The 26826-nt window shown below is 37.6% G+C and overlaps 1 protein-coding gene across 2 annotated transcripts in view; it reads right to left on the bottom strand.

The window, feature by feature from the left end:
• The window catches only part of TRPC4 (transient receptor potential cation channel subfamily C member 4), a 140149-nt gene that overhangs the window by 72127 nt on the left and 41196 nt on the right, over positions 1–26826 (bottom strand). The window contains exons 1-2 of one of the 2 annotated variants that reach the window (XM_051780406.1): positions 20752–20839; positions 17883–18287 (exon numbers count right to left, since the gene is read on the bottom strand). In XM_051780406.1, coding sequence (XP_051636366.1) covers positions 17883–18260 — 378 coding nt within the window. In that variant the 5' untranslated portion in view covers positions 18261–18287; positions 20752–20839. Of the gene's footprint in view, positions 1–17882; positions 18288–20751; positions 20840–26826 lie in introns of those variants that run through there. The other variant, XM_051780405.1, reaches the window with a different exon arrangement.

Raw genomic sequence — 26826 nt, forward strand, 5'->3', positions numbered from 1 at the left:
CTATGGCACTCAGAATATTTCAGCAGTTAATTGTTGACCCAGAGTACTTGCTCTTAAGTTATCAGACTTAAAACGAATTTTACTTTCAAAGTACTGAAAAATACTTCTCATTACAGAAGCCAAAACAAATAACCAGTACACACTGACATTAGCCATGCAATGTGAAGCTTTGACAGAACACTCATAGAAAACATATGAATCTTCCTTAAATCCTGGAGGACGGGGAGCTACTAGGTCTTACAGTCATTGACTATTACTGTAACTTCCCAAGGCTCAGCAGTGGTGCAACTATATTGTAAATTTTGGAGTTAGTGTGTTAAGTGTGAGGCTGTTTAAATTTGGCCAGGTCAAAGGATTCTTGTCTTTTTAAAATTTTGTTGAAAATTTTCTACTTCAGCACTATTTATAGGGCTGAGCAAACCAGTTTGGTGACTGTGTATACTTGTTATATCTTATGGTGATGAGTAGGCAAAAAGAAAACAAAATAGAAAAATAAGAGAGCATGGCTCAAAGTCTGTACACTTCAGTGCTTAAGGACACAAGCGTTTTCTATTGCACTTGTTTTCCCTGCACTCACTGTACGTGGGAATGAATCAGTCTGACTTGGATATCTAACAATCCTTTTAGATACCAAGTGGAACAGTCCTCTCCAATTTGTGTTTATGTTCCCTGTACAGTCTGTGTGAAGAGAAGCTCCTTTGCTATGACAGGAAGAGAAATCTAAGTTAAATTAATGCTATTTAGGTCTGAGACATTTTCCTGTCCCCATGACATCAAAGTAGAGATTGATAGATGATGATCTCTCAGACATCCAGGAAACAGAAAAATTTAAAAGTTAGTTTGGAAAAGGTAGAATGTGAACCCCAGCTGCGTCTTTTTCTCCATCTAGATATCTCATAATGGCTTTCATTGCTGGAAACTCAAACTGCAGTGCCCATTTACCTACTGATTAGGTGCAAGAGCTCAGAATCTGTGCAAATCTATTTCCCTGGGCAAACAGTTTCCCTGGTTCCTGTCTTTGTTATTTATTTACAACTATTTTGCCTATTGTTTATAAAAGAAAGTAAATCCTGCAATGGCTTCAAGTAGTTAGGGGAATAAATTTCTGAGTGATGTCAATCATGACAGCACGATTGGAGGAAAAACCTAAAGCAAAGGAAAAAAAGAACATATGACATTAGATGAATAGATGTCATCTCATGCAGTACTACATTATATAAGGAAATTAAAATTATAAAGGTGTGTCATCGAGGTGTCAGTTGCTACAGCACTATTGCTCTATAGCTGTCATCAGCCAAACAGCTTCAAAATTCTTAGCTCTACATTTCAGTACAGTCCACAGCACACAAGTTATTCCTATGCATATACAGTTTCATGATTTACATTCTGGTTTGTTGAGTTCTGCTCTTCTTTGGTTTGCTATTATTGTATCATTATTTTATCAGGTGAAATACATTCTGATCACAACAAAGGAATTAGTTCCACCAGGAAGGGTTCAAAAATTTCTCCTACCCCAACTCCTTTCACATGCACTAAGTCACTAATAAATATCCAGCTAAATTGAATCACTTGGATATACAATGTCAAGAAAACTTGAATTCAGTTGTCACAGCACTGGACGGGTCTCTAAACAGTAAATCCTGAAAGTCATGTTGCAACTATCCTCACAAGACCGCATAAGCTGCAGGTCTGCAATGGTAGCCCCAGACTTGGCCAAAGTCCTTTGGCCAAACATTTCCTGCTCGCTGTGCATTGCACAGTTGGCATGCTGTGCGGCCATCAAGAGTGTAAGGCAGACAAGTGGATGGAAGCTGCCAAACTGAGCTCAGGGACAGCATCGTTTCAGACCAGTGTGTGTGACAGTAACCACGCAACAGCCACCTTCTATATTGTTATTTTCTGCTTTCCATAGGCAACCTCCCTGCCCTCCTTGGAAAGGGTTCAGTGCGGCAGGAATAATGGGACAAGGAATCATGGGAGTTGTAGTCTTCCGGGTTCTTACACATGCAGTTTCTCCATTGTCTTTGAACTCATTACATTTCCTAAAAGTAAGTACCACACTCTTACTGTGGTACTGAAGTATTATCTTTCATTTTATAATACTCTGCCTCCATGTCTATTTTTTTTCATAGGAAACAGATGTAACCACAAAACATATAGAAAACAGACATGAAACAGATGCAGGAAACAGATGTATGCATGGGTCTTAGGCACTATAAGTTGACTAAAAACAATCTGCGGACTAAACGTAAATTTTTTAGTAATATTGTAACTTCTTATGAATGCAAATTTTTCATAAGATTTAATTACAAATTGTGTCCTTTAACATTTTCATGCCCACATTTCACCTCAATGCTGTGAAGGTCTTTAATGCTTGACTTCCAGATTTCTTTTCTCTAGAGCCTAATGTAATTCCAATTATGAATTCATGCAAGGTAGAGATAATTAAAAAAAAAAAAAAAAAAAACAAAAACCACCAAACTTAAAGAATCAGATATTTTAATGTGGATGTTTTTGAACAAAATATTCTGGATTTTTTTTTTTTTTTTTATTTTGAAATGTTCCTTTATTCAAAAATTTGCCCATAATCTAACAATAAGAAGGACCAATCTCCCAACATGTTTTTTCAGATTAAATCACTGTGGTTATACAATATGATTATGAAAACTCTAACTATTAATTTTATAAAATGTCCCTAAAATTTTCTTATGAAAAGATTGTATTTCATGTCAGCCAAGAAAGGTATCTAGCAGAGAGAAGCTTTGATATGCAATTCAAGACATATAACAACTTTTATATAGCTGAATTGGGGTAAGGTAAACACTTCCCTTAGCATACAGCTCAACAGAATTTATTTGTCAGACATAAACCATATGCCAACCAACTCAAAACTTAATAGCTGTGCTATCTCATGCCAATACTGACCCACAGCTAACCATGGCTCATGTCTCCTAACCTGTAATGCTGAGATACGAGACAGGTATTTTTCAAAAGTACTGGATTCATCATTCTGGCCAGTTTTCCAGGGTTTGTGAGAAGAAAGCATGTAGAGCTAAAGCTGAGCGTGTTACCTTTAGGAGATTACTTTTAATATATCTCCCATTGGTAGGGAGGGAAGCTGCCATTTTTGACTTCTTGTAAGTCTTTCTCAATGTATATCACATATGTGGTAATATATTTTCAATGATCACACCTAAGTGTTCTCATTTGGTGCTAATATGCATTACTGTTAGCAAAGGATAACTGTGTTTTATGTAATATCATGTTCATTTATCTTGCTGAAAATTTACTTTCAGCTTTGCTGGGACATTACTAGGAACAGGGATGTTGCCATAGCTAATACAAAATCCCTGTCACATTTAAGGAGTGCTTTATTTTTTGCTTGTCTGAATTTTGAAAAGTTAAATTTACAAGTTTCAGTTATTTTCATTACATCTTTTTCAAATACAAACTGAATTTTAAAAACCTTGGAGGTTGGTTGGGTTTTTTTTTTTTTTTTGGTTACACTTAACCTACCTAAGACATGAGCCTATCATTTTCTAATGCATTTTTATGCTCATCCTATTACAGCTGAAGCAATTTGTGTGTCACAATAGTCATAGCATGGACTGATCACTTCCAGTCTCTGTGACAGCCACACTGCACAAAAAGCATTAATGTAACATATTAAGGAAAATAATTTGTCCAATCTTTACTTAAAGCCCTGCAGTGGTGGGTGAATATGTTGTACCATTTCCAGACAATGTTTCCAATACTTAATTTGTTTCAACTTCGTGCAGTTTAAGCCCATAAATTCTTGTTCTGTGAAATGTGGATACAGAGAATACTTTATTTCTTTAAAATAGTTTCAGTTTTTAAAGTACTTATTCCTTCAGACTTTTCTTATGGGAGTTGGAACCAGATGATCTTTAAGGTCCCTTCCAAGCTAGGTCATTCTGTGATTCTAGGATACTATGATCTGTGCTAATTCTGATGTGATCAGATGTGGTATTAACTTTTGCACAGTAATATGGTATTGTCCAGTCTTTATATCAGTCTTGTTTTAATATCCCTTACAGAGCTGTTATCTTAATTATTTTCAATTCCCATAAATACTTGGTTGATTATTTCTGCCCTACTTAGAACCATGCCTTTTTTCTCACTGAACTGTTTTATTTTTTTACAGTAGTAATTTTTTGTTTGCCAAAACCATCCTGAATTCTGTGTCCTGCCTTGTGATCCCTCTCAGTTTTGTGTTGTCTGCAGAATTAACACACCCTCTATTTCATCTAATATGTCATGAATGAATGTACTTATTGGTATAGACCCCTGCAGAATTGCTAATTTTATCCCTCTGTTGGATTCATTCATCCTATTTCACCATATACTATCAGGAACTACCCTGAGTGTGGTTTCCTTAGGCTGTATTTTCAGTACACGATGTCTTACAAAACTCAGACTCTATGATATGTACTGCTTTCCCCCAACATACAGAGCTTGCTATCTGGTGATGAATGATAATTATATTGTTATGACAGGATTTGTTCTTGCAAATTCTGGTAGACTACTATTCGTGTCTATATTTTCTTCTAGTTGCTTACAAGCAGAATGTTTGACTCCTTTCTTCAGGATCCTGCCTGATGTAAAAAAAGTATAGATTTCTTTAATTTGAAAAAGGAGAATAGAGAATGGAAAGGAAATGCTGTAAAATGAATTGATAACAGTTTCCAGACAGAAGCAGAGGAAAAGATATTGGATTTGATAGATTTAGGACATGCATTTGTGAGATGGATGTCAAAGGGCTTCAGCACTTTCTCTTCTTTATTCTCTTTCTTCTCCTCCCTGTATCTCTGAGAGCTGATCCAAAACACAGTCTGTATAAAAAAGTAGTCATTTTCAATCAATGTTTTCCTATGACCATTATTAGTGGATGGATATGCTGATCCATCAGTCAATGCCAGTACCTTGAGCAAGGGTGGAAAACTGCTAAAAGTAGACTTTCAATAAAAGAGTGTCAGGATATTTGGAATTCGTTTTCAGCTCTGAAAGTTACACTCACTTTATCACCACATATCTTCTTGAAACTAGGTAGAACAGTGTTTCCAATAAGAGTTCTGGGCATTGCTTGAGTGCTCATAATGAGAAGTGACAAGCAAACATCGTTGTTTTCATTCAGGGACAGTGAAAGAAAAAAATTAAAGTGTTTTGAAAAACACTGGAGCTAAGAAAGAAAAGAGATCTTATGGAAAGGATTAAAGAAGAGCTTGAATTATTTATTTTGCATCATGTTAAAACTCATATACACCTCTCTCAAGGTTTGCATGATGAATGAAGCCAATACTGAAACTTCCTGAATGTTCCAAGTAAACCTAGTGGGGTCCCTCCCATCTGAATGGTTTTTAAATGGATGCACAGATTCTTTACTCAAACACAGAATGGTTCATAAAGGCAATATCATTTTAGTGAAGTATATGTCTGATATTCCACCTCCTGAGAACCTGTGTCTCTAGTCTGATTAGAAAAGTGTGGGAAAGCTCTTGCTTTTACCTGGTTTTTTTTGCCTTCTCCCCAAATGGTTCCAATATTTACCTAGAGAGGTGGAAGAAAATTGGCTTGCTTCTACAGGGACGTCTTGAGAGAAACATCAGAAAAAGAAGAGTTCTTAAAATCTCATCTGGATCCTTTGTTTATCCCTGAGCTTCATGGATCTAGACACAAGAAAAGGCATTCCACTGGCTAAGGAATGAGAAAGATTGTTTTACAAAAGGAGCTTTGGCAGAAAGAACAGTAATAGATTGGTGGCCTCCCTTGGTATCAACAAACTGTTTAGGAGATACAAGCCCTTCTCAGAGGGTGGGAAGTAGCTAAACTTCTTTACAGCTTATTGCAATTATTTAGTGTTGCAAAGTAATTTGAGATATCTTCATGGCTGTGGAGTAAATTTCCTGTTTGAGAAAATTAAAATGGTTATACTCCCAAATAACACAGTGGGAATCAAGCAAATTTGCAAAACACCTAAAGAAGAATGTTTTTTCTATTTTAAAAATATGAAGAAAAAGGAATATAAAAGAGTATGGCAGGAACAAAGAAACCTCCTAAATCTTCAGAAGGTGCAGAAGAATTTCATAGTAAGCTGTTTCATAAGTATATTTCATAAGTATTCCTGGTATGTTATTCAGTGGTTTGTTATTTAGCAGCAGCTCTAGTTTTTGAACCACACTGTAAGTTTTCCATATTTCACAGATGCAAAGAGGACATTTATTCTGAAGTACACAGAGGAGACTAAGTCTGATGCAACTATGCTAGGATGTGCTGGGACTGAAAAATGTATTTGAGAGGCATTGACAACCAATTTTTATCACGGGTTAGTGATATTCTTAGCTTTGTTCAATTCTTTAACAAGAAACACTTTAAGACCCTCTCTGCACACAAGAATCAAACGAACAATCCTAATGGTTATGAGGTTTTGGAAACGCGTAGTGTTAAACAACAGAAGATTGCTAGAAATAAAAATATTGCCTTTGGATTCCCACTGCAAAGAGATCAAAGGAAAAATGGGAGATATGCATTTTTAAAAGCTGTTCTGTGCAGTGAGAGACCAGAAGCAAAATAGTTACTTAGAGGTATTTAAGGGTAGATTGCTAGAAGGAAGTCTTTGAAACTGATGCCAAGGGGAATGAATTAGTTCAAATCATTCAATACTGTGAGCTCTCCTTGTTTCAGGTTAGTCTTATCTTAGCATTGTATTGCTCTTTAATTTATCAGCTGATTGAATCTCGATCTGTACAGATCTTATATACATGATGAATCCTAGAAATGAATGGAGAAGAGGTATTCCTAATGTGCTTTAGGATATGGAAAGTTTTTTCCTTTGAGCTTATGTAAGTGTATTTTTACTCAGTTCAGTGCATGGTAGTAAACAGAGGCTTAATAAGGAGAAGTCTAATTGAGCAGGGAAGAGAAATTTCATGTTATCAACCAGATTGTTTGTACTTACAGTAGATGTCTAAAACTAGTTGGTGCAAATAAAATGGTGGCAGACTTTTTTGCATTTTCTGCAAATATTCAGTTGTATCTCGGTAGTACATAAATGTAAGGCTTTGAGGGCAGATATTTCAGGTTTCCTTTTTATTTTCCTTCTAGAAGGCCTCACACATTGTGACAAGCCTGCAAACTTAGATAATATTTTATTACCAACCCCCAGCAGTGTTTTAGTAGCTCAGTTGAAAGGGGAACTAATTTTGCCTCCTGCCAGTCTGGTGCAAAGATGTGGAAGATATGGAACCTGACACTGGTATAAAGTACAATTAAAATACTTCTGTCAGCACAGTATGTGAGACACACATCCTCTATCCAGAAAACAGTTGCTAAATTGACAGGCTAAATTCGAAGTCTCCCAAGACAAGAAAGCCTCTGTAATCACATTAATGGACTCTGTCAGTCAGTCCAGTGTGACTTTTGAATTTGTTGGACTGCTCTAGCTGGATGTTAACAGGAAGGAATATTAGAAATACTAAATTCCTGCAAGTTTTCCAAAAGAGACAGATGATTGAGATCTGAAGAAAATTTTGGAGTATGAGCACAACTATTTGAGTAGACACCAGAGAATTCATACAAAAAGAGGATACTACAAGTGCCTCAGCCTCTTCAAAAGCTTTGATGAACGTTCATAACATCAAAAACAGGGAAAATTCAATCATGATGCACATAGCTATGTGGAAATCAGATTCCATACATTTCACTGCTCACAGAGCAATTTGACAAGGGATGCCCTGTGACAAGTGCAAAGCTGATGGTGGAGTGTGCAGGGCCATATATGAGCAAACTTCTTGACAGTGGTGTGTTTCTGTTTTTTAAATTTTCATAGGATCTTCCCACGGCTGACGGTTTGGAAAGATTTTATAGATTATTAGGCATGATTGCATATTTGACTCTTAGTTAAAAAGTCTTTTAAATTCTAGTCTTCCAACTAGAAGTCTTCCAACTTCCTAAATACAATTTATTTAAGAAGTATTTCCATAAGCAAGTTCAAGGTAACTGCATTTCAGCACGGTAGTTCCTCATAGCAACGAAGAATTCTAGAATGGCTCTTTGAAAATATTTTTCAGTAGACACTGTTCAGCACTGGATTGCCTGGAAGTTTGTGTCCATAAGGAACTGCTGTGCCTTTGAGTCTCTTTCAACAGCAGGGCTCTGGTTGTCCTGTTCCTAAAATCTTTCCTAGGTTTCTGAACTAAACATTGTCAGAAAGCAGATAGGTTGCAGAACCTACAGGATGGGATTTATGTCTAGATTTAAACACTGAATTATAGGCTGTATATGTTTATTCGGTTTTTAAGCTCCTATTATACCTAGGAAAATCATCTCAGCTGCCCACAGGTCCTGTGTCATAACTGCCAGGCCCACCCGTCTCACACATATTCTAGGATGCCTCATATTTCACTTATCCACTACATGTGAGCTTCTGAGCTAGGCCCCTAATTGATGTAATGAGTGGAGCCCAGAGAACTATTTTTCTTAGCTTACAATAGATACTTGCATTTGGTCAGCTAACCCTCTTGCTCATCACTGACCTTACTAAGAGTTCAGCTATCTGGCTTTTATGTGAGCAGTAAACAGACTGATTCAAACAGCACTGTACTGCTTAAGACACTCTAGAGAATCAGAGAGATCTACACAGATGTGACACAAGACCAACTGGAGGGTCTCATCCCTCTGCAGTGCAGGCAGAGGACAGGCAGGTTGCCCTGAAGCAGGAGACATCTCTGCACAGACCCCTAGCTCTACTGCTACATTGCATTCAGCTTCAGGCATCTGAATGGGGAGCTGACTTCCACCTCCTTACATACATGCAACTGTATACATTTATTTATATGTAGCACAGATCTCAGTCTGTTGTATCAAGGGCAAAATCATTAACTGTCCTCTTCACTGAGAGGCTGCTCTAGGCAGAGAAGATACTGGTCTCTTTTAATGCTTATAAATTTGTTAACTTCATAAGTTAAATTGCACAGCCGAATGTACAGATAATTGGCAATGGGGATTTCTAGACCTTAGAAGACAAGACTACCTCAAAAAAAAATTCTATTTGTTTAACCTCTTGCTCTTCCTAACAGATTTATACTACTGGCCTCGGAGCTGATTCTTAACCTATTTTCAAGCATTGAAAGGCTGTAAAAATCTTTAGTTGAAACTATCTTTGCAGTTGTTGAGTTGTCAGGAAGTGAAAATGGGTAGGTTTGGCAAAATGGATGCTAGGCTGAGAGGTTTGTGAAGATGACAGCACAGGACCATAAAGATGACTGTAGAAGGCAGAGATTTTGGACATTTTCTTTTTTTATTTTTATGCTATCCCTATTCTGACTGTAAAACTTGAGAGAGTGCTGTAAAGGGGAGATCAACAAATATAAAAAGAAGGGAAAAGAAATCAGCACTGAAAATGTGACTTCTCAAGGAGAAATCTGACTTTTCCACAGACCTCAATTTTTAATTACCTTTCTAAAGATTTTGAATTTTTTTTCTAAAGATTTTGATTTATTTTAGATTTTCAAATATTTATTGCTAATCTCCACTCATCTCCTCATGGTAGAAAATACTTTCATTTCATTTCACGCAAGAAGTGTGAAAAAGTCAGCAAATAATGACAGAAAAGTATTTCGTCTTTCTAAATCTGTAACACTTCAAGTTTAGGTAGAAGTTTGGTTCACCAGTTCTCTTTAAAATAAAACTGTATTTGTTATCATCAGTATTTTCTGAACTTCTGTAAACTGCTAAAATAGAAGACTAGATTCACAGCTGGTGAAAGTCATACTCAATACCACTACATAGATTTCAGGAATCTATCTGTAAGGATCATGCTAGCCAGAATTTTTTTATGTTGTCAATAAAAAATTGCTCATTATTTTGTACAGGTCAAGAAGCTATCATGTTTCCCCATATTTTGACGTGTCTTTTGCTACTGCTTCAACTTTGGAATATTATGATTTAGCATTTGTTACAAGGTGATGGGTGCATATTGTAGAACACATTGCCTACCTCAATATTGAAATTGCTAGCAGCTCTATTTGATGGCACCAGGATATCAGCTTCTGGAGTATTTCTTGAGTAATTGTCACAGGTTTTTCTACTCACCCACCCACCTTACCTCTGATTCATATAAACACATACAGTTTGGGTTTATTGCCAAGACATAATGACATTTATATGCAGCTTTTTTTGAACTTGAAAACAGTCAGCATCTCTCCAAAAATCAAAGAAAAATACTTTTATAAATCCATATCTCCATCTTACATACAATTAGTCATCTCCACCTTTATGGTACAGCTGTCCTTACAAGCTACAAGTTTTTTTCATGTGGCCAAATGGTTATATGAAAGACTGAACATGTGGATAGGCTATTATACCTATAAAGTGAAATATATCCTACACAGCTTCTTCCATTCATCTCTGTCTATCAATATGTTAAAACCTGTCAGAAAATAGCATCTTATCAGATGCATCTGGGAAAAAATACTCAGCTACCCACTCAGGCAGCTAGGAGTGGGAAGAACCAACTTTGTGCTCTCCCTTTCTACTTCAAGAATGTGTACTTCATGCCCAAAAAAATATCTTTACATTGCGTCCTCCATACTCATTACTAGCTAGACTGTCATTAATCAGAACATTCAAAAAAAGGCACATAGTTCACAAACTTCTGTGGGAGATATTTTCAAAACAAAAATGATGCTTTAATCACAACAGCCAAAAAGCATTACACAAGTCATTGAGACTGGTATTTTCCAAAGTTACCAGAGAGAGTTTTAGATAAGAAAACTACAGGTCATCATGCAGTGCTCATAAAATCTTTCTTTCTGCCCCTGATTTACCAATATACCTCCCAGTTCAGTAACTAGGTAAGAATTTGAAGGTATATTAAAAAAAAACACAGATTCAATATTTTTGTAGTTAAAGTCCACTGCAAGTGTGCTGGGCCTACAACCTGTGTACATTCCCTGGTCTCCTTCATGATGGCCTATGCTGCTACCAGGATGAAATAACAACCCTGACATAGCAGCTTTCCCTCGTACACCACTGGGTTGTGTGGCAGTGCAGGGCTGGGAAAATGATATCTCATGAGGCTTGGAAGGAAAATAATACGCGAAAGCTGATTAAAGCTCTGTACACATTAAGAGAAGCCTGACTGAGACTGAAGCTGAGCAATATGTGCAGCTCCAAAGAGCACTGGCTTCATCTCAGGACACTGGGACTCCTCAAAGGGCTATTTCAAGTAGTCCAAAGATACTAAGAGTCACAAAAAGAACAGAGTGGGTGACGTGACCACATGTGGGGAATTTGCAAGGAGATAGGAGCTTCTGTGAGGCTTGATAGGAGCTCTGTCAGACATGCAGAATCCATGCTGCCAGCATTTCAGGATGGAAAATGATTCTTCAGGCTTTGTGCTGCTTTCATGCTGTTTTCTGACTTTTCACCTTTAGACCTTTTATCTATTTCTGGGAGTGCTGCCAGACTGAAGGCACTTTGCCTGCAAAGCTATCTAGCCTTGCTGTCTGTATCCCTTTCCAGATGATTTAGGTGAGTGCCTGAATATCCACATAAAAGCGTGCTCCAGTGGCCTAGAAAGTATACTGTACAACATTCTTGACTCTTCTTCAGGACCATACCCCTCACCCTGGTTGTTCTCCCACATCCTTTCATTCTCTCCACAACTACATAGCAACACTGTTAAAAAAAAAATCAGATGTTGAAACACATTTTGGCATAAGATCAGTCATTGTTTATTCTGATGAGAATTGCATCAGTAGATTCAAGTGAAAGACAACTTGTATTATCAACACCTCCTCTTCTTTTCTACCTTCCCACACTTCAAATAATTATCAATCAGCTACATGCGTCAAGATTTATAAAATATAACTTTAGCCCGTGACAGCAAAATAATGCCCCTTCTCTCCCCACCTCCTTAAAAGTCCCAAGATAGCAAGCTTTCCTACTGATCCAACTGATTAACTCTTCCTGTCCAAGAGTTTGCAATGGCTGCTAACACACTGAATAGCATATAAATGCCAGAGCAAGCTCTCAGGAATTGGTCTGCCCATTACCCAGATCAGAGTGTCGGCCAGACCACCATGTAACTTTCTGCTACTTCTTTCAACACTCAGATGTGGAACGATGGATTGGTGTCTGAGCAAAGATGCTGTCACCACACACTCTGTGAACTCCAAAATGTCCCTGGCGAGCATACAGCACTATTAGAATATGTTTGACTGGGTTAGATTCATAGAATCATAGAATGGTTTAGGTTGGAAAGGACCTAAAAGATCAGCTAGCTCCAACCCACCTGCCATGGGCAGGCAACCTTCCATTAGAAAAGGTTGCCCAGTCCCCTTCCAACCTGGCTTTGTACAGTTCCAGCAATGGGGCATCCACAACTTCTCTGGGCAACCTGTGCCAGTGCCTCACCACCCCCCCAGTAAAGAATTTCTTTCTAATATCTAATCTAAATCTACTTTCCTTCAGCTTAAAGCCATTTCCCCTTGTCCTTTCACTGCATTCCTGGATTTACATCTGATTTGCAAGGCATCAGAGCTGCTATCTTCTTACATATGACCTCACCCATCTCTTTCAGATGCCATTCCTTGTAACATAAAAGCACATAACCACAGCAAGCAAGGTACTGAAATGATAATTAAGGTATCAGGATCTTCTACGAGTTCTTAAACACATGCCAGACTCTTATACTCTGTCTCTGATACCCATATGATGCATCTTTCAGTCCTTCAGAAATGTCTGTCTGTATATTTTAAGTCTCAGAGGTTTGGTTTTTTTCTCTTTTAATAAATATTTTTTTCCCAAATATTTAGACAATGGTCTGAACTTAGCCTTTCTTAGGCCTTTAAGACATTGCCAGGAAAATCCATGAAACCCAATGAAAAAAACTGTATATGCCATGGACTTGCATTTTCAGAGGCCAACATGATGACAAGCTGAGCCCTGGCCTTCTCGCTGGACTTTGACTGGCACAATAAGTAGAAGACAGACTCTTTGTATAAAATAGTTTATGATGTGACTTTACAGGTTGTCTCAGGAGAGCAAAAAGGCTATGAGAGTTGCAGCAAGTGGATTCCTACTTCCAGGATTATGCCAGCAATCTCTCCTTTTCTCTACATATGGTAAGGACACTAGCACTTTTGGGAAAGACAACTTAAGGGTGACATTTGATCTGTCTATCCAAAGCACCCACAGACTGCTACATAGGAGATTTACCTCCCAAATTATTTTGATGGCTACAAACATTTTGGTTCCAAACTGACCAGAACAAAGCCGCAGGGGCTGGAGTCTGTCAGCTTCCACCCTCACAGAATCACAGAATCATTTAGGTTGGAAAAAACCTCTAAGATCATCGAGTCCAACCCTACCATAACCACCACTCTGTGCCCAGCAATATTTTCAGATTAATTGACAGCCACACCACAGAAGGAGTGAACCAGGGATATGTCACAATGATCACATCCCTCCCTGTCCCAAATTTCTCCATCCTCTAGCAATTCCCTTATATTTGCAAATGCCAGTCGGCATTAGCACAGTAGTTTTTTTCCAGCTTCTGCAGAAAGCTGTCCCTAGGGTGTCCACCCATTAAAAATACCCAGAAGTATCACAAAATTGACATCTAATAGTGAACAGGAATGCATAAAAGCACTGTCATGTGCTTTTGCTAGTCAAGCAATGCCTGTAAATGTTGCAGCCAATTTCCAAGCCCCAAATCTAGTCTGTCAGTTAATACAATGCTAAACTATTCAAGTTTAGAAACTGAGACTTCAGCTTCACTTATTTCATTTGCAGCATTGTTAGAAGGCAGCTACACCTCTGCTTCAGTCTTCCCTGAATATACAAGAATATCTAGACGGTCAAACACCCAGCTAGAGATCGATGCCTGGGTTCCTTAAGCAGTAGAGCACATTATGATTTACATAAAGGTAACTCCCATCCCATCTGTGGATGCTGCATGCAATTTAGTAAGATTAAAACATTTTCTGCAGATACTAAATTTAAAAGAATAACTTTTCCCCCCCTTTTAATTTGGCATTCAGCTATCCATCAGAGTAAGCAACAAGTGACTTGGCAGATAATTCAGGACATATGGTGTTGCAGAATGGTAATTTAAAAGTACTTGGACAAGTTTCCTCAACTCATTCACATTAATTTGTGCTATTCTCTTTTACATGTGCTCTAGCAGCTGGTACAGCTAAAAAAGCATAGAAAATATAATGACTATAATGCAAGTGACAAAATAACCTTTTCCTGAGTTGTATTAATGTATAGCGCAAAAACCTCATTCACAAACTGAGTAACAGAAGGAGTTCAATGACAATTCAAAGCTGGTAAACATATATGCCTCATCTGCAGTCACCAGGTGGCACCAGATGTATCCATATACTGATAATCAGTTTAAAACCACTATAATCCATGTGGTATTTGAAATGCAAAGCAGATCATGTACGGACATTACGTAGAGCCCTACAGCTGAGTAGTCAATAGACTAGAGAATTTAGATTTAACTTTAACAAGATCTGACTGTTGTTTTATGGTTTGGGTTTTGTTGGGGTTCTGTTAGGGTGTTTTGGGGTTCTTTTTTTGTTTGTTTGGGGTTGTTTTGAGGAGAAAGTGTTAGAGAGTAAGATTGAGTGGCATCTCCTAATTTGGAGATGTTGGCTGGAAAACCTAAAAAAATGCAAAACCATATTATTTTAACTATATGTATTGATTCTTGGTCAGAATTAACACATTTTTACATTTTCCCCCCTTTTCTTTTTCAACATTTACAGGTTTAAAGAATTAAATTTTGGAGAAAAATCATTTCTTTCAAAAGATACATTTCAGCAGTCCTGAAGAATTGTAGCTTTCTGTTGGTACAAGAAGACATTTTCTTCTAGCTTTCTGACATTGTCAATGTGCTCTTGAATTATATAAGAAATTCTATGATTAAAAATGATTTCATTTTACAAATATAGCTACATTATTGTATAAGGTGAAGCTGAAATTAGCCATGTATCATATGTAGGATATTACCTCATTAATAGAAAAATATAGTGAGACCTAATTCATTTACTTGTGAATCATATCAGATTTTTTCCAGCGTCTGAATATTCATAAATTTTATCACTAAAAATATAAGTTCAATTAGTTCAATGTTCAATAATTTTATCACCAACAGTTTATGGAACCTAAACTGTTTCTTGTGCTTGGTTGTATTTAGCACATGCATTTTTCTTTATTTTCTTATCTGTCCCCTCTGGGAATAACTTTTCATCAAGAGAAAAAAACCAACCAACCAACCAACCAAAAAAAACAGCAGAAAGGGTGAAATATTGACCTCACTGAATGGATGGCAAAAATTCCACTAACTTCAAGGGGCCAGGATTTTACCGCACATGACCAGATTTATACAAAGAAGCAAAGAGTCTGAAAATGAATCATCATCTAAACAATACGGCAAATGTTTACAAATAATAGTAATCAAAAAAGTTGTAGTTTGAAACAGTTTCAAAAGGAACTTGATTCTCCAGGGGAAAAAAAAAGTCTATAATTCTCAATGTCCAGATTTTATATCTTTAGCCCATTGCAATGATTTTTCAGCCAGCAGGTACCTTTGGTAACAGTGAATTCATTGTGGAATTACTGCAAAAATGTCATTCACAATTACATTCTCTTCAGGATGCCATTGGCCTAATAATGAACCAATATGACTACCTACACATAAGACACCCATAGAAGCTTAATAGTTGTTGGGGTCCCCAGTGCACACAACACCATACACATGTAAATAACCTGTTTGTTTAAAGCCCATTTTTGCATGCACTGGCTTGCAAGCAGTACTTGCATTGGCAATGGGCAAGCCTAGCCTTTTACAGGCACAAAAGGAGATATCTCTGTTCAAACAATTTGCGAATAATATTCATGCTTTACAGTAAAACCCCCATCAAGTGCAACCAGGGAAACCAAGAAAGAGCAGAAGGAGCAAAGCTATTCATACAAGCCAGCAGTGGAATTTGGCACTGAAACAACAAACTTAAGCTTCAGTCCAGAGATCTAACCTCTAGACTGGAGCAAATCAGTTTGTGGCTAATTTAACACTGTAGTATGCACCCAAAAAGTAATCCTACCTTTTGACCACTATAGCATGAAGCTCACCTAAACCAAGTTTTACTACTTGTATTCAAGCATTTTCAATATAGTAGCTGTGGCACGCATGAAAAAGTAGCCCTGAAAGTCTGAAGAACAGTCTAAAATTTAGGCAGCTATTTTAAGGTGAATTTGTAGACTCTCTCTAGCAAAGCTAAAAAGTGGTTTATGCTGTCATAAAGCATGTAATTGAAAAAGCCATCATGAGGTGCTTTCCAGGGATCTCCATTTTTCTCCATTGCAAAGGGAAACCCAAGGAGCCAGATCAGAGATGAGACCTATCTTTGGATGGCTACCATTAAGTGACATGAACTCTGCTCTGCAAATGGCAACTTCCACTACAGAGGCTGGACAATGGAGAGACAGGTGTTTTGACTGGTTTGGCATGGGGCTGTGCACTAATCATTTTGGGTTCTGGTCATTTTAAAGGAGCTCTGCTTTTACTGTCTAGAAGACAAGACAGGCATATACTATCGTACAAAGACCTACCATATTTCTTTCTTTCCATAACAAAAAAGCATAGAATTTGTGTTAGTTTATCAGCAAAAATTATACTTTTTACCTATTATCTGCAATTATATCCACACCAAGTACATTATACTGTAATTAAAGTATATTGTATGCATTATCTGTGAAAGGGCTGTAATCATTCAACATACTATTCACTGAAATACATTTATAGAGTATCAATAATACATAAAATTTGAAATTGATGAAAATATAATACAATATTATAACTACTTTTAAGGTTTTTCTTCCTAGAAGAGTCCAATGAATATCAGAATTAATGGGCTATATTATCCTGTCTCCACTCTTTTCTTAAAATGAGAAGGCTAACTACTTCCTGGAGATGTCTCTCAAGGCAGTGCAAGGGAAAGCAGAGTAGGTATCACATTATGAATGAGCCTGTAGGTAATGATTTTTTCCTTTGAGAGAAGACAGGAGAAAGGGAGAGGAGTTTGTACCTTTTTAGGTGTACTTGATAGGATGGATGACTACTTAAGACAGGGCTGAAGTTCTGATCAATTCGGTCATGCCTCCCAGTGTTGCCTTGCTGAGCTGGGAGATGATGACCTCCCCATGGAGGGGTTGAAACATTCATTGACTTTTATGGGAGTTTCATAATTAATTCAAATGGACCACATATTACCAGTACTATTCTTTTTGGAATTATTTGCTTCTTTGAATGATTAAAGACTTTCCAGCAGGAATAATGTTATCATTATACAGAGGGGGCTTATGGGAAAGACAAAGAGAGACTTTTAACCAAGGCCTGTAATGACACAGAAAGAGGTAACAGTTTTAAACTGAAAGAGGGTAGGTTTAGACTGGGAAGAAGGAAGACATTTTTTACAGTTAGGGTAGTGAGACACTGGATCAGGTTGCCCAGAGAAGTTCTGGATGTCTCATCCCTGGAAGTGTTCAAGGTCAGGTTGGATGTGGCTTTGAGCAACCTTGTCTAGGGAAAGATGTCCCTGCCCATGTCAGGGTGTTGGAACTAGATGATTTTTAAAGGTTTTTCTGACTCAAAACAATTTGTGATTCTATGATGTCTAAACACAGATTAATACAATGCATACAGCATCAACGTAACTGATTTTTTGATTTTAAATATTTGTGTGCAAGGATGATGGTTGGTTTTGTTTTTCTTTTTGCTTACTCCCTTGGCCCAATTTTTATCTTTACATTAGAGCAGACCACAAACTCAGAGAAAATCCTGCACGTACCTGTTTCTCCCCACTGGGCTTCTTGTGGTTTAACAGCAGCTCCACAGCACCAACTACCTCCTTCCGTATGGCATGCAACAGAGCATCTCCCACATACACATTAAAACTTAAGAGCAGCTCAATGAGCTCAAGGTTCTCATTTTCAATTGCAATAAGGAGTGCAGTTCTTCCCAGGGGATCAATGCAGTTAATATTGATCTTGAAATAAATTTCTGCTTCCTCCAAAGCCTTCTTTACACTGGCATAGTCTCCTTTCTCCACGGCATTCAGATAGGCTTTTTCTGAATGAGACAGTTCAGACTCTGCCCGTACAATGCGAAGAGGGATACGATCTCTGTAGGGAGCATTGACGCTTCTTTTATAGTAGAACTGGGCCATATTTTATGCCATTCTAATACTTTGTCTCTGCAAGATGAAAATAAAGATTAAGTCAATAATTTAGGGGGTACAGTGCATCAAATTAATATTTGCAATATACAAGTATTTAAAACTCATACTAAGAAGTGATGTTGAAACACATACAAATGGTGTCTATCAATAGAACTTCTAAGATCTGCAAGAGTAGAAGCTAAAATATTGCTTGTTTGTAACATACCAAGTGAAAGCATATCTGTCAGCATACCATTTGCTTGTATGCATTTCTTAGACCTGTGGCAAACATGAAATGACACGATACAATGTAGTTTGCACCAAAAGTGTAGCTCCATTTCATCCTTAATTTCTTCATTCAGTTCCACTACCTCATGTTTTCCACAGCTGAAGAGTATGCTCATGCACAGTTGCCACTGCTCAGTAGATTAAAGGGCACTCACATCTTTTAAGCTTGATTGTAGTGGCTATGTCACCTAGAGATTGGTTCAGTTGCCCGTATAAGCTTCTGAGGCCTCTCTAAGATGCTCTAGTTACATCATCTGTACTCCAGCATGTCTCAGGTCATTCACGAAGTCTGTGCACATTTGGTACTTCCATGAAAATGTCTCTGATATCCTACAGAAGCCATGTGTCATTTAAGGGTTGTGTGTAGACAACTAAATACAGCCCTTCCTACCTGTTTCTTTAGGCTGGGCAGAAAGAATATGATAGAATTTGAATAGTTATTAGCATTCACATCTTCCTAGTGCTCAAATTACCTATTTATCTGTGGGAAGACTTATTTTGCGCAGTTCAGCAGTGAGCTTCCCTACGAAGATTTTGATTCAATCTCATATGCTATTAGAAAAACATTCACATAAAATGCTTTTCTAAGCAGCACTTACTAATGTATAAATTAAAATTCAGAACTCAAAAGGAAAAAACAAAATCCATAGGAGATAAATTTCCAAGGAGTGGTAGATAATAGTCACAATTTTGATTCTGTACTCTTCAGTTCTAAACCAGAATTAATACAAAAACATAGCAGCTATAAAACAACTCCAAAGTCTTACTTATAAAAAAGCATTTAATGTCTGTCCTTTTATTCTGGATACTTTATTCAAGGAATTTGCAAAAATAATTCCTTCTAACAGAATGATTTTCTCCTTTCTTCTTCTACTTGGGTAAGAAAAAAAAAAGGAAGAGGAAAGAGGGAAGAGAAAAATTTGACCTCAAAGCAAAAAGTACACAAAAAATATTTCCCCCGGCTGTTCAATTAGAGGTTGAACAGTTTATCTGATGAAGAACTGCAGTTTCTTGAAATTATCTCAGCTGATAATGCAAGTTGCAGTAAACCACTGCCTTTTCCTCCACTCCTTACTCCTTGTAGTCATTAAAATCTCTGTTGAGATCCTAGTTTAAAAAGATAATATATGTTTTTATTATTTTTAGGTTTTGATTCATCAAAAAAAAAGTCACTAACAGTAAGTGAGGAACATAGTAATTTATCTTCTCCACTCTTCTTATGCAGTGTGATGAGAGGTAAGTACAAAAGTACGAAGGCTGTTACTGAGTTGTTTTCTTTGTTTTTCAGAGCAGATCAACGGGACTTGAGGCAGGCAGAAGAAAGCAAAGGAGACACATGAGAAAAATTCTCCTCCATATCCAAATACAGGAGCTTGGGAATTGCAATCCTTTTCAAGACGTTTCCCAATTTTCCCAACAAAATGGTATCGGTCTGCAATCTGGGCTACTAGAGGTTGCACAGTTTGTGGATAATGTTCTGTTAATCTCACTCTAAGTAAAATACACTGCAGATTCATTGCACAGTTTTATGCTCCTGGAACAGATATCACATTCTTATGGTTAATGCACTTTTATTTTACCAGTTAGATTTTAATTATTTCCTTTCAAAACTGGATTCAAGAAGGAAAAAAGTATATGTTCAGACCCAAATTAACAGACTTAAGTGTAGAAGTTCACAAGTAGGTATCTACCAGGAAGGTGGGCTGCTACATTCCCATGATAGCCATAGAGATTTACAGCTTCATTCCTCTGCTCACAAATTGTGGTCTGGTACTGGATGCGAAGGGCATCCTACCTGAGTCCAGCTGCCACCTCACAATGACTTCGGTCTCAATAATGACTCTATTTCATATCTGTCAGGCAGACATTGAATAATGCACACACATTATAGACACGTGGAGCAAACTGAGGGACTGCAACTGGAAGGTCAAGGCTATAAACTTCTCTCTCTTGAAAGCACAGAAATTAATAAACAGATCATTATCTCCCTGTTCATTGTGAGTCAAATTAGGAATTAACTTATATCAATGAAACCAGGCATCATAGAGATGCTTATGGTAGAAGAAGAGTAAAGCAACCTATGGATGGGATCTACCATAATTTCACTAGGGTCATTTGGGGATTCCTTGTTTCTTTATAAGTGTGAGGAAGATGTATTATTGTCTCACTGTATGCCATAAGGAAAACACTTGTTGGAACCTTTTTTGCTTACCTTCACATGATTCTTGAAAATTAGATCTGAGCTTAGTTTGTCTCTTCTGAAAGAGACACGTTAAAAGCACGCATTGTCATTCTTCCAAATAGCTGTGCTCTGCTAAGCCTTCTTGCCTGCACCACTTCCTGAAAATATCATTGTGCTGGTTTAAAAGTTAACCAGCAGGGGGAATGAACTCAACTCAAAGGAGAGATTATAAGTCAGAATAACAATTTATTAAAATGATACAGTAAGTACAATAATACAAACCAACAATTGGTCTCAACCCACAAAAACCCAAATGTATAACCCAGTGCCCTGGGGCCTGAACAAAGTGGTGTTCCTTGGGCCCTGTTTGAGTCCAAAGTAAAGGGAGAGGGGAAGAACCTGCTGGTGGGAGAGCTGCTGCAGTCTGGCCAGAACTGGTGATCGCAGTCCAGTGGTGGTCTAAGTCTGGTTGAGAGCGATGAGATGCAGCCGTCCTCTGGATCCCACGAGTGGGTTGAAAAATGTTCCAAAACTCCAAGATTATATATCCTCCAGTTCAGGCAGGAATGTTCAGTGCTCCCCTCAGGGCAGGGAGTTCCACAAAGGGTGTGAGGACAGAAACATCCTCCTATCTCACAGGCCTCTTAACACCTAGTTTATAGCCTGAGGAGTCAGGCTCTATGGGCAGAGGGTTCGAATAGTCTATTGACAACAATAGTCTAGTTTCTGGGAAATGACATGGAAGGCTATAGAATACAGTTTTGGGTTACACCCACCATGATGAACTGATCTCAACTGTCCTAACTAGGACAATCATCCATACATAAAGTTTTGTATTAACTAAAAATCTATGTTTACATGCAATTGGAAAGCAGAGATTAATTGCTGATACAGTATGATCCTGGAAGGTGATGTAAACATCAGAAATAATAGTTCATGGGTGTTTACAAAAATAATTTTTTGTTTGTTTGTTTTGTTTACAGGTAGATAGTGTTGTATGACAACTGTTACTGTGCTGTCACATGTAAATGCACGCATATGACAAATTTACATGGGCATATCATGAGAGCTGTAAGTGCTCGGAGTAGCCAGCAGAGCTAAGGAAGTCTCCAATTGCTTCGAGCTTCTCTGCAGGAACTAGAGGCTAAAAAACCAAGAGGTCCAATACACTAGAACAGTGTGAGGAAAAAGAAAGAAAAAAAAAATATGGTTCAAAACTTGAAAAATTGTAACTATAGTCTCCAAAGAGTCCACACATCAGACACGTAATAAAAAGACTTCTCAAAAGAAACAAAGACAAAATAACTCTCTAAATAACTACATAGTGCTTCCTGCCATGCCAAGGAAATATCATCAGCACCTGAGCAGGAAAAGTATATAAAAAAGGAAACTGTAATACTTTGACAGAAAATAGATTCTTATGAGACAAGATTTTTTTTCTTAACATGCAGTTTTATTTACACCTACTACAGACAACTATTTCAAATTATATGGGAATGGTTTTTTTCAGGTGGGAACAGTAACATTTCACCTTCTTTGCAAACCTTTAACATTTGCACTCTATCATTATTTAATAATTTGATAATTCTAAGAAAGTCTGATGTTATGAATTTTACTGATGCTAAAGAAACAATAGGACATTTTCTTCTGGTGCTATATTGTGTGTGTATATATATATATATATACACACACATGCACATTATAATTCCAGGTACATAGAAATTTCCCCATCAAAGATACAGCTCAAAAAAAAAAAAAAAAAAGGCAATTAGAATTCCTTGGCATTTATCCGACCTCTGTGTTTGCCATATTTGCTTCCTCTACACATATGACCATATCTTCCTTATTTTTCCAGGAAACCCTGACTTGCATTTCCCTTGCATGCTGTCCCCTATGCCAAAACACTATCAATAGCCAGGTGCAGGAGACGTATTGGAGTGACCCATTAACAGGCACCAAGGGCCTCTGTGACAAGCCATTTCCACTGCCAGTCACAGCAACTGTGCTTACGGATTGCAACCCTTTCAGAGACAGGAAAAGACCAATGACAACCTATCTTCTTCAGCAGATGAGCAGCTGGAGGGACATGGATGTGCTCCATAGTATCCACATGTGCAATTTCTGAAACCCTCACTGACACTACCCTTCTAAAAATACGTTATTTCCAACATTGACCACTGTTACTATAGCAGCATATATACTATATAGCTTCTTCTCTGATGTCATCAAAAGCACACTTCTGATTTTGCTCATGAGTTTGTTTTTCAGACTATTTGCATGAAAAACAAACAAACAAACAAACAAACCATTCCCCGAAACTTCATTACTATGGTGTCACCCTACTTGGGAAACCAGAAAACTTACAACAAGTGAATAACATGCTGATTTCACTGTTATCTTCTGAAACTATTTTATATGCAATTTTCAGGGCAAAGGAAAGTTTCTGACATTTGCTATGTTCATGAAAGTATGAAATTTTCTTTCTAAAATAGACGTGTGACATCCCAGCTTTAATCTGACACAGAACCCTATTTGATACACAGTAAAAATGATGTTCAAAGAGCATTTTGGAAAGCAAGACTCTAGCTCTGATAAATCCCAGTCCAAACGAAGCATAAAGTTCCTTCACTGTCAGTCACTGGAATAGATTGTTTCATTTCAACAAGCACAAAAGAAATTCAAGTAAGTCTTTGATCTCTGAACCCAGTATCAGTCCAGAAACTGGCATATAACCAAAGTTAAACAAATAACTTAAACATGCTTCTAGCATTGAGATCAACTGGATAGGCTGTGCCTATACTGTTAAACATACTTTATCCAAAAATAGGACAGCTGAATGAGAACTGTCTATTGGGAATAATTTGGGGTCCATGCTAACTCCCACACTTTGCCTGAAAATTTCATAGGAAGATGTTCATTGGGCTGAGACAACAATTGGATTGATTCCAGGGACTGCTCAAACAACTTCAGCTGCAGGTGATGGAGTTTCACCTTTAGCACTGTTTATTTTACAACTGCTCTAGCTGGCAATACAGTATCCTCACCTGAAAGTAATTTTTCATTGTTAGAACTACAATCAGCTTCAGACTTGAAAGCTAACAATAGCAAAAGTAGCAATTTGGACTTTTAACACTGAGTCATGCATGCAGGAGATAAACTGAATAGCTCAATATGGTGTACTTTCCCTCTGAGGCCATTGATTACTTTGGAAAAGAGCTAAACCTCTTGTTTGTTCTCTGGTTTAAGTACCCTATAATCCAAGTTGCAGTAAAGCAAAGAAGACGACTTACAGCTGCAGTGAATGATGGGAGGCAAGCTGTCATGTTGTGTTCTAGCTTCAAAATCAGCAAGGCAGGATATCAGCTATAAAGAACAACTTTCAGGGGCCAAGGTACAATGGATATATGACAATGGATATAAACTCTACCACCATTTTATATGAGCATCTTAAAAGATTGAGTCCCAGGAGAGTGCAAATGCTGACACTGAATGTGATAAACCTTTGATGCAGTGACACAGACTACTTGCTTAGGGGTTTTGGCATTTTTTTTTTTTTTTGCAAACTTTAAGACAGGATGCAATTTCATAGCATTTTGGGGGGGGGTTAAAGCATGGCGCTTCATATATAGCATACGAATGTTCTGTAAGTTCATTTGATGCCAAATGGAAGAAAATTTGCATTTCTGGGGCTAATGTCACAGCAAATCATAGTTGAGAATGACAGGTTCTTCTTTTAACAGTGACCTTTAAGGTCAGCAATGGTATCAGCTTGAGGTTTGAGAAATATCAAAGTATAAAAAAAAAACCTTTAAGAGAGGCATTAGAAATTACGAACTGATCATAGAGGGGTAGGATGATTTGGGGTCAGGAATGCAGTATTGCAAAGCTGCATAATTTTTAACATCAGAGATATTCAAGAACTTCCTTCTTCAAAAACTCCTAAAACTGAGCCTAATTTTATTTACTTTATGAGCGAAAAATCAGATAGCTCCCCCATGAAAGAGCACCACTAGCTCACAGAAGTATCATTAGATGACAATATTAAATTAGTTCATCTTCCCAGTTTTATTTAAACTAGAAAAAGATACTGTTTGGAAAAAAACAAGATGTGTTGTTTCCTCTTGCTGATGGGTAGAATTATGCAAATATCCTTGGGAATCTATGGGAATGACTCTGAAGCCTGAGCTATTTGTGCTTGCTCAGATGGGAATGAATAGTGAAGCATTTAAGCCTGCTACCAGAGCAAAGGAGACAAAGTCTGCTTTCCACTGACTGACATGAACTTCTTTGAAATGATGGAGCGTGAACGATGTGAGTCCAGCCTACACCCAGTAGGCACCTAGTTTGAGGTGGGAAGGATAGAGACAGCAATAACACAGATAATGATCTTGAGTGACTGCATCATCCAGTTGAACTGACCTTCCTGTCTCCTTGGCTGGTGTTATTCCCCTGGGTAAACTAAAGGAGCTCTCGAAAATAGTTTTCAAGAGAAAGTACTTCAGTATCATCTGGCTACACATAAGGCTGCCTTCCAGCATTTCCAACAGTAGTGCTGATCTAATGCCCTGTGGATGTAATTCTGCAGCAGTCATGCAGCATGGCAACAATTCTCAGGAGATGTGGGGAGTGGGCTGTCCCCTGCTCCTGGAGAGAGTGGGTGGCCTTTCTCCAAATGTGGAAAGCACAGGAGAAGAAAGTACACAATTTCTGCTGAGAAATCAAACTATGGTTGGGCAGAAAAGGTCTGACTGTACAAGTTCATTTGAGGAGGAAAGGAGAGAGGATGCAGGTTAGCTTCGGAAATATGGGACAGGAGCATTACTTGTGGGAATTACGCTATAAGTGGCAGTGATCTTTCTGTGTTTCAAGGTACGTTTTCACACAGAACCACGTCTTCCCATGCTTCACATGATGCAGTTCCAGGCAGCATGCAGTTTGGCCAGAAAAGGGAAGGTTTGGGCAAACTGCCCAAATACTTCTAGTAAAGATTTGCTAATAAAAACTCTCCATTGTGGGTCCATTTTCAGATGTACAAGCGAAGCCACCCTCAGGATAAGTTACAACACTTCGTAGTATCTAAGCCAGCTGTGAAGAGATCTGTGTACAAACATATACGCTCGCATAAGCACTTTAGTACTGGCTGCTGCCCTCAGAGTGGTATGTGTATTTTGTGGGGAGCCTCAAAAGAGGCTGAACTAAAATAAAACAAAAGCTGGCAATAAATAAAGGCTAGTTAGGAGAAACTGTTCAGGTTTTGGAATTTATTGGCCTTTTTCTACCCACATCCTTAGTGGTTCTGACCTCTCACTGCTTAGAGACACTTGAGTCAGTGCATTTTGATACATGTTCCTGAAGGACTTCATAAAACTAAAATCAAGAAAACTTGTTATGTAAGCTCACCTACCAATAATAACCCACTAACTCAAGTAAAAAGAATTATAATGATCAATCAAATCAAAATCAAATTTATATTTAAACAGACCATTTAAACTCAATAGTAGATGATGTTCCGCAATCTAATTAGTTAGATAACACAAAATGTAGTTATACAAGTCTAGAAAAAAATGGTTATACATTGGTGATAAACACCCAACAAAAGAATTTTATTTAAATCTGTCAAATGTATAATTTGGTTAGTTAACTAGTCTAACAGCAAAACCTAATTACTATCTGGACCAAAGCCTGACAAAAATAATGCTAGCATTTTTCTCAAGATATTGTATACTTATGTGATGACTAAGCCCTTCCTGCCCTTGTAGCAATAAAGACTTCAAAGAATAGAATAGAAAACCAAAACTCTGACAACTCCTATTTACCAGAAGTCATAAAATGACAGCTTCATGTAATTCAAGACCTTTAAATGTATAGCACAGAACATGCCCTAATGAACAGCTTGATAAGGTATTATATAAGGCTTCTTAAATCCAGGGGAACAGTTCTTTCCAGAAATTTGCCTACATGGCCAAATTGTCATTTATGCTTATGCCCAAATAACATTTCAGGATTAAAAGTCTCATGCTAAGTTAGAACAGGAGTGAAAAATATAAATAGTAACAATAAGAGAATTCTCATTGCTAGGGGGTGATGAAACCAGAAAGCTGTCAT

The sequence above is a fragment of the Manacus candei genome, unplaced genomic scaffold (assembly GCF_025592945.1).
Source record: "Manacus candei isolate 608988 ecotype Guabito, Panama unplaced genomic scaffold, ASM2559294v1 h1tg000014l, whole genome shotgun sequence".
NCBI lineage: Eukaryota > Metazoa > Chordata > Aves > Passeriformes > Pipridae > Manacus > Manacus candei.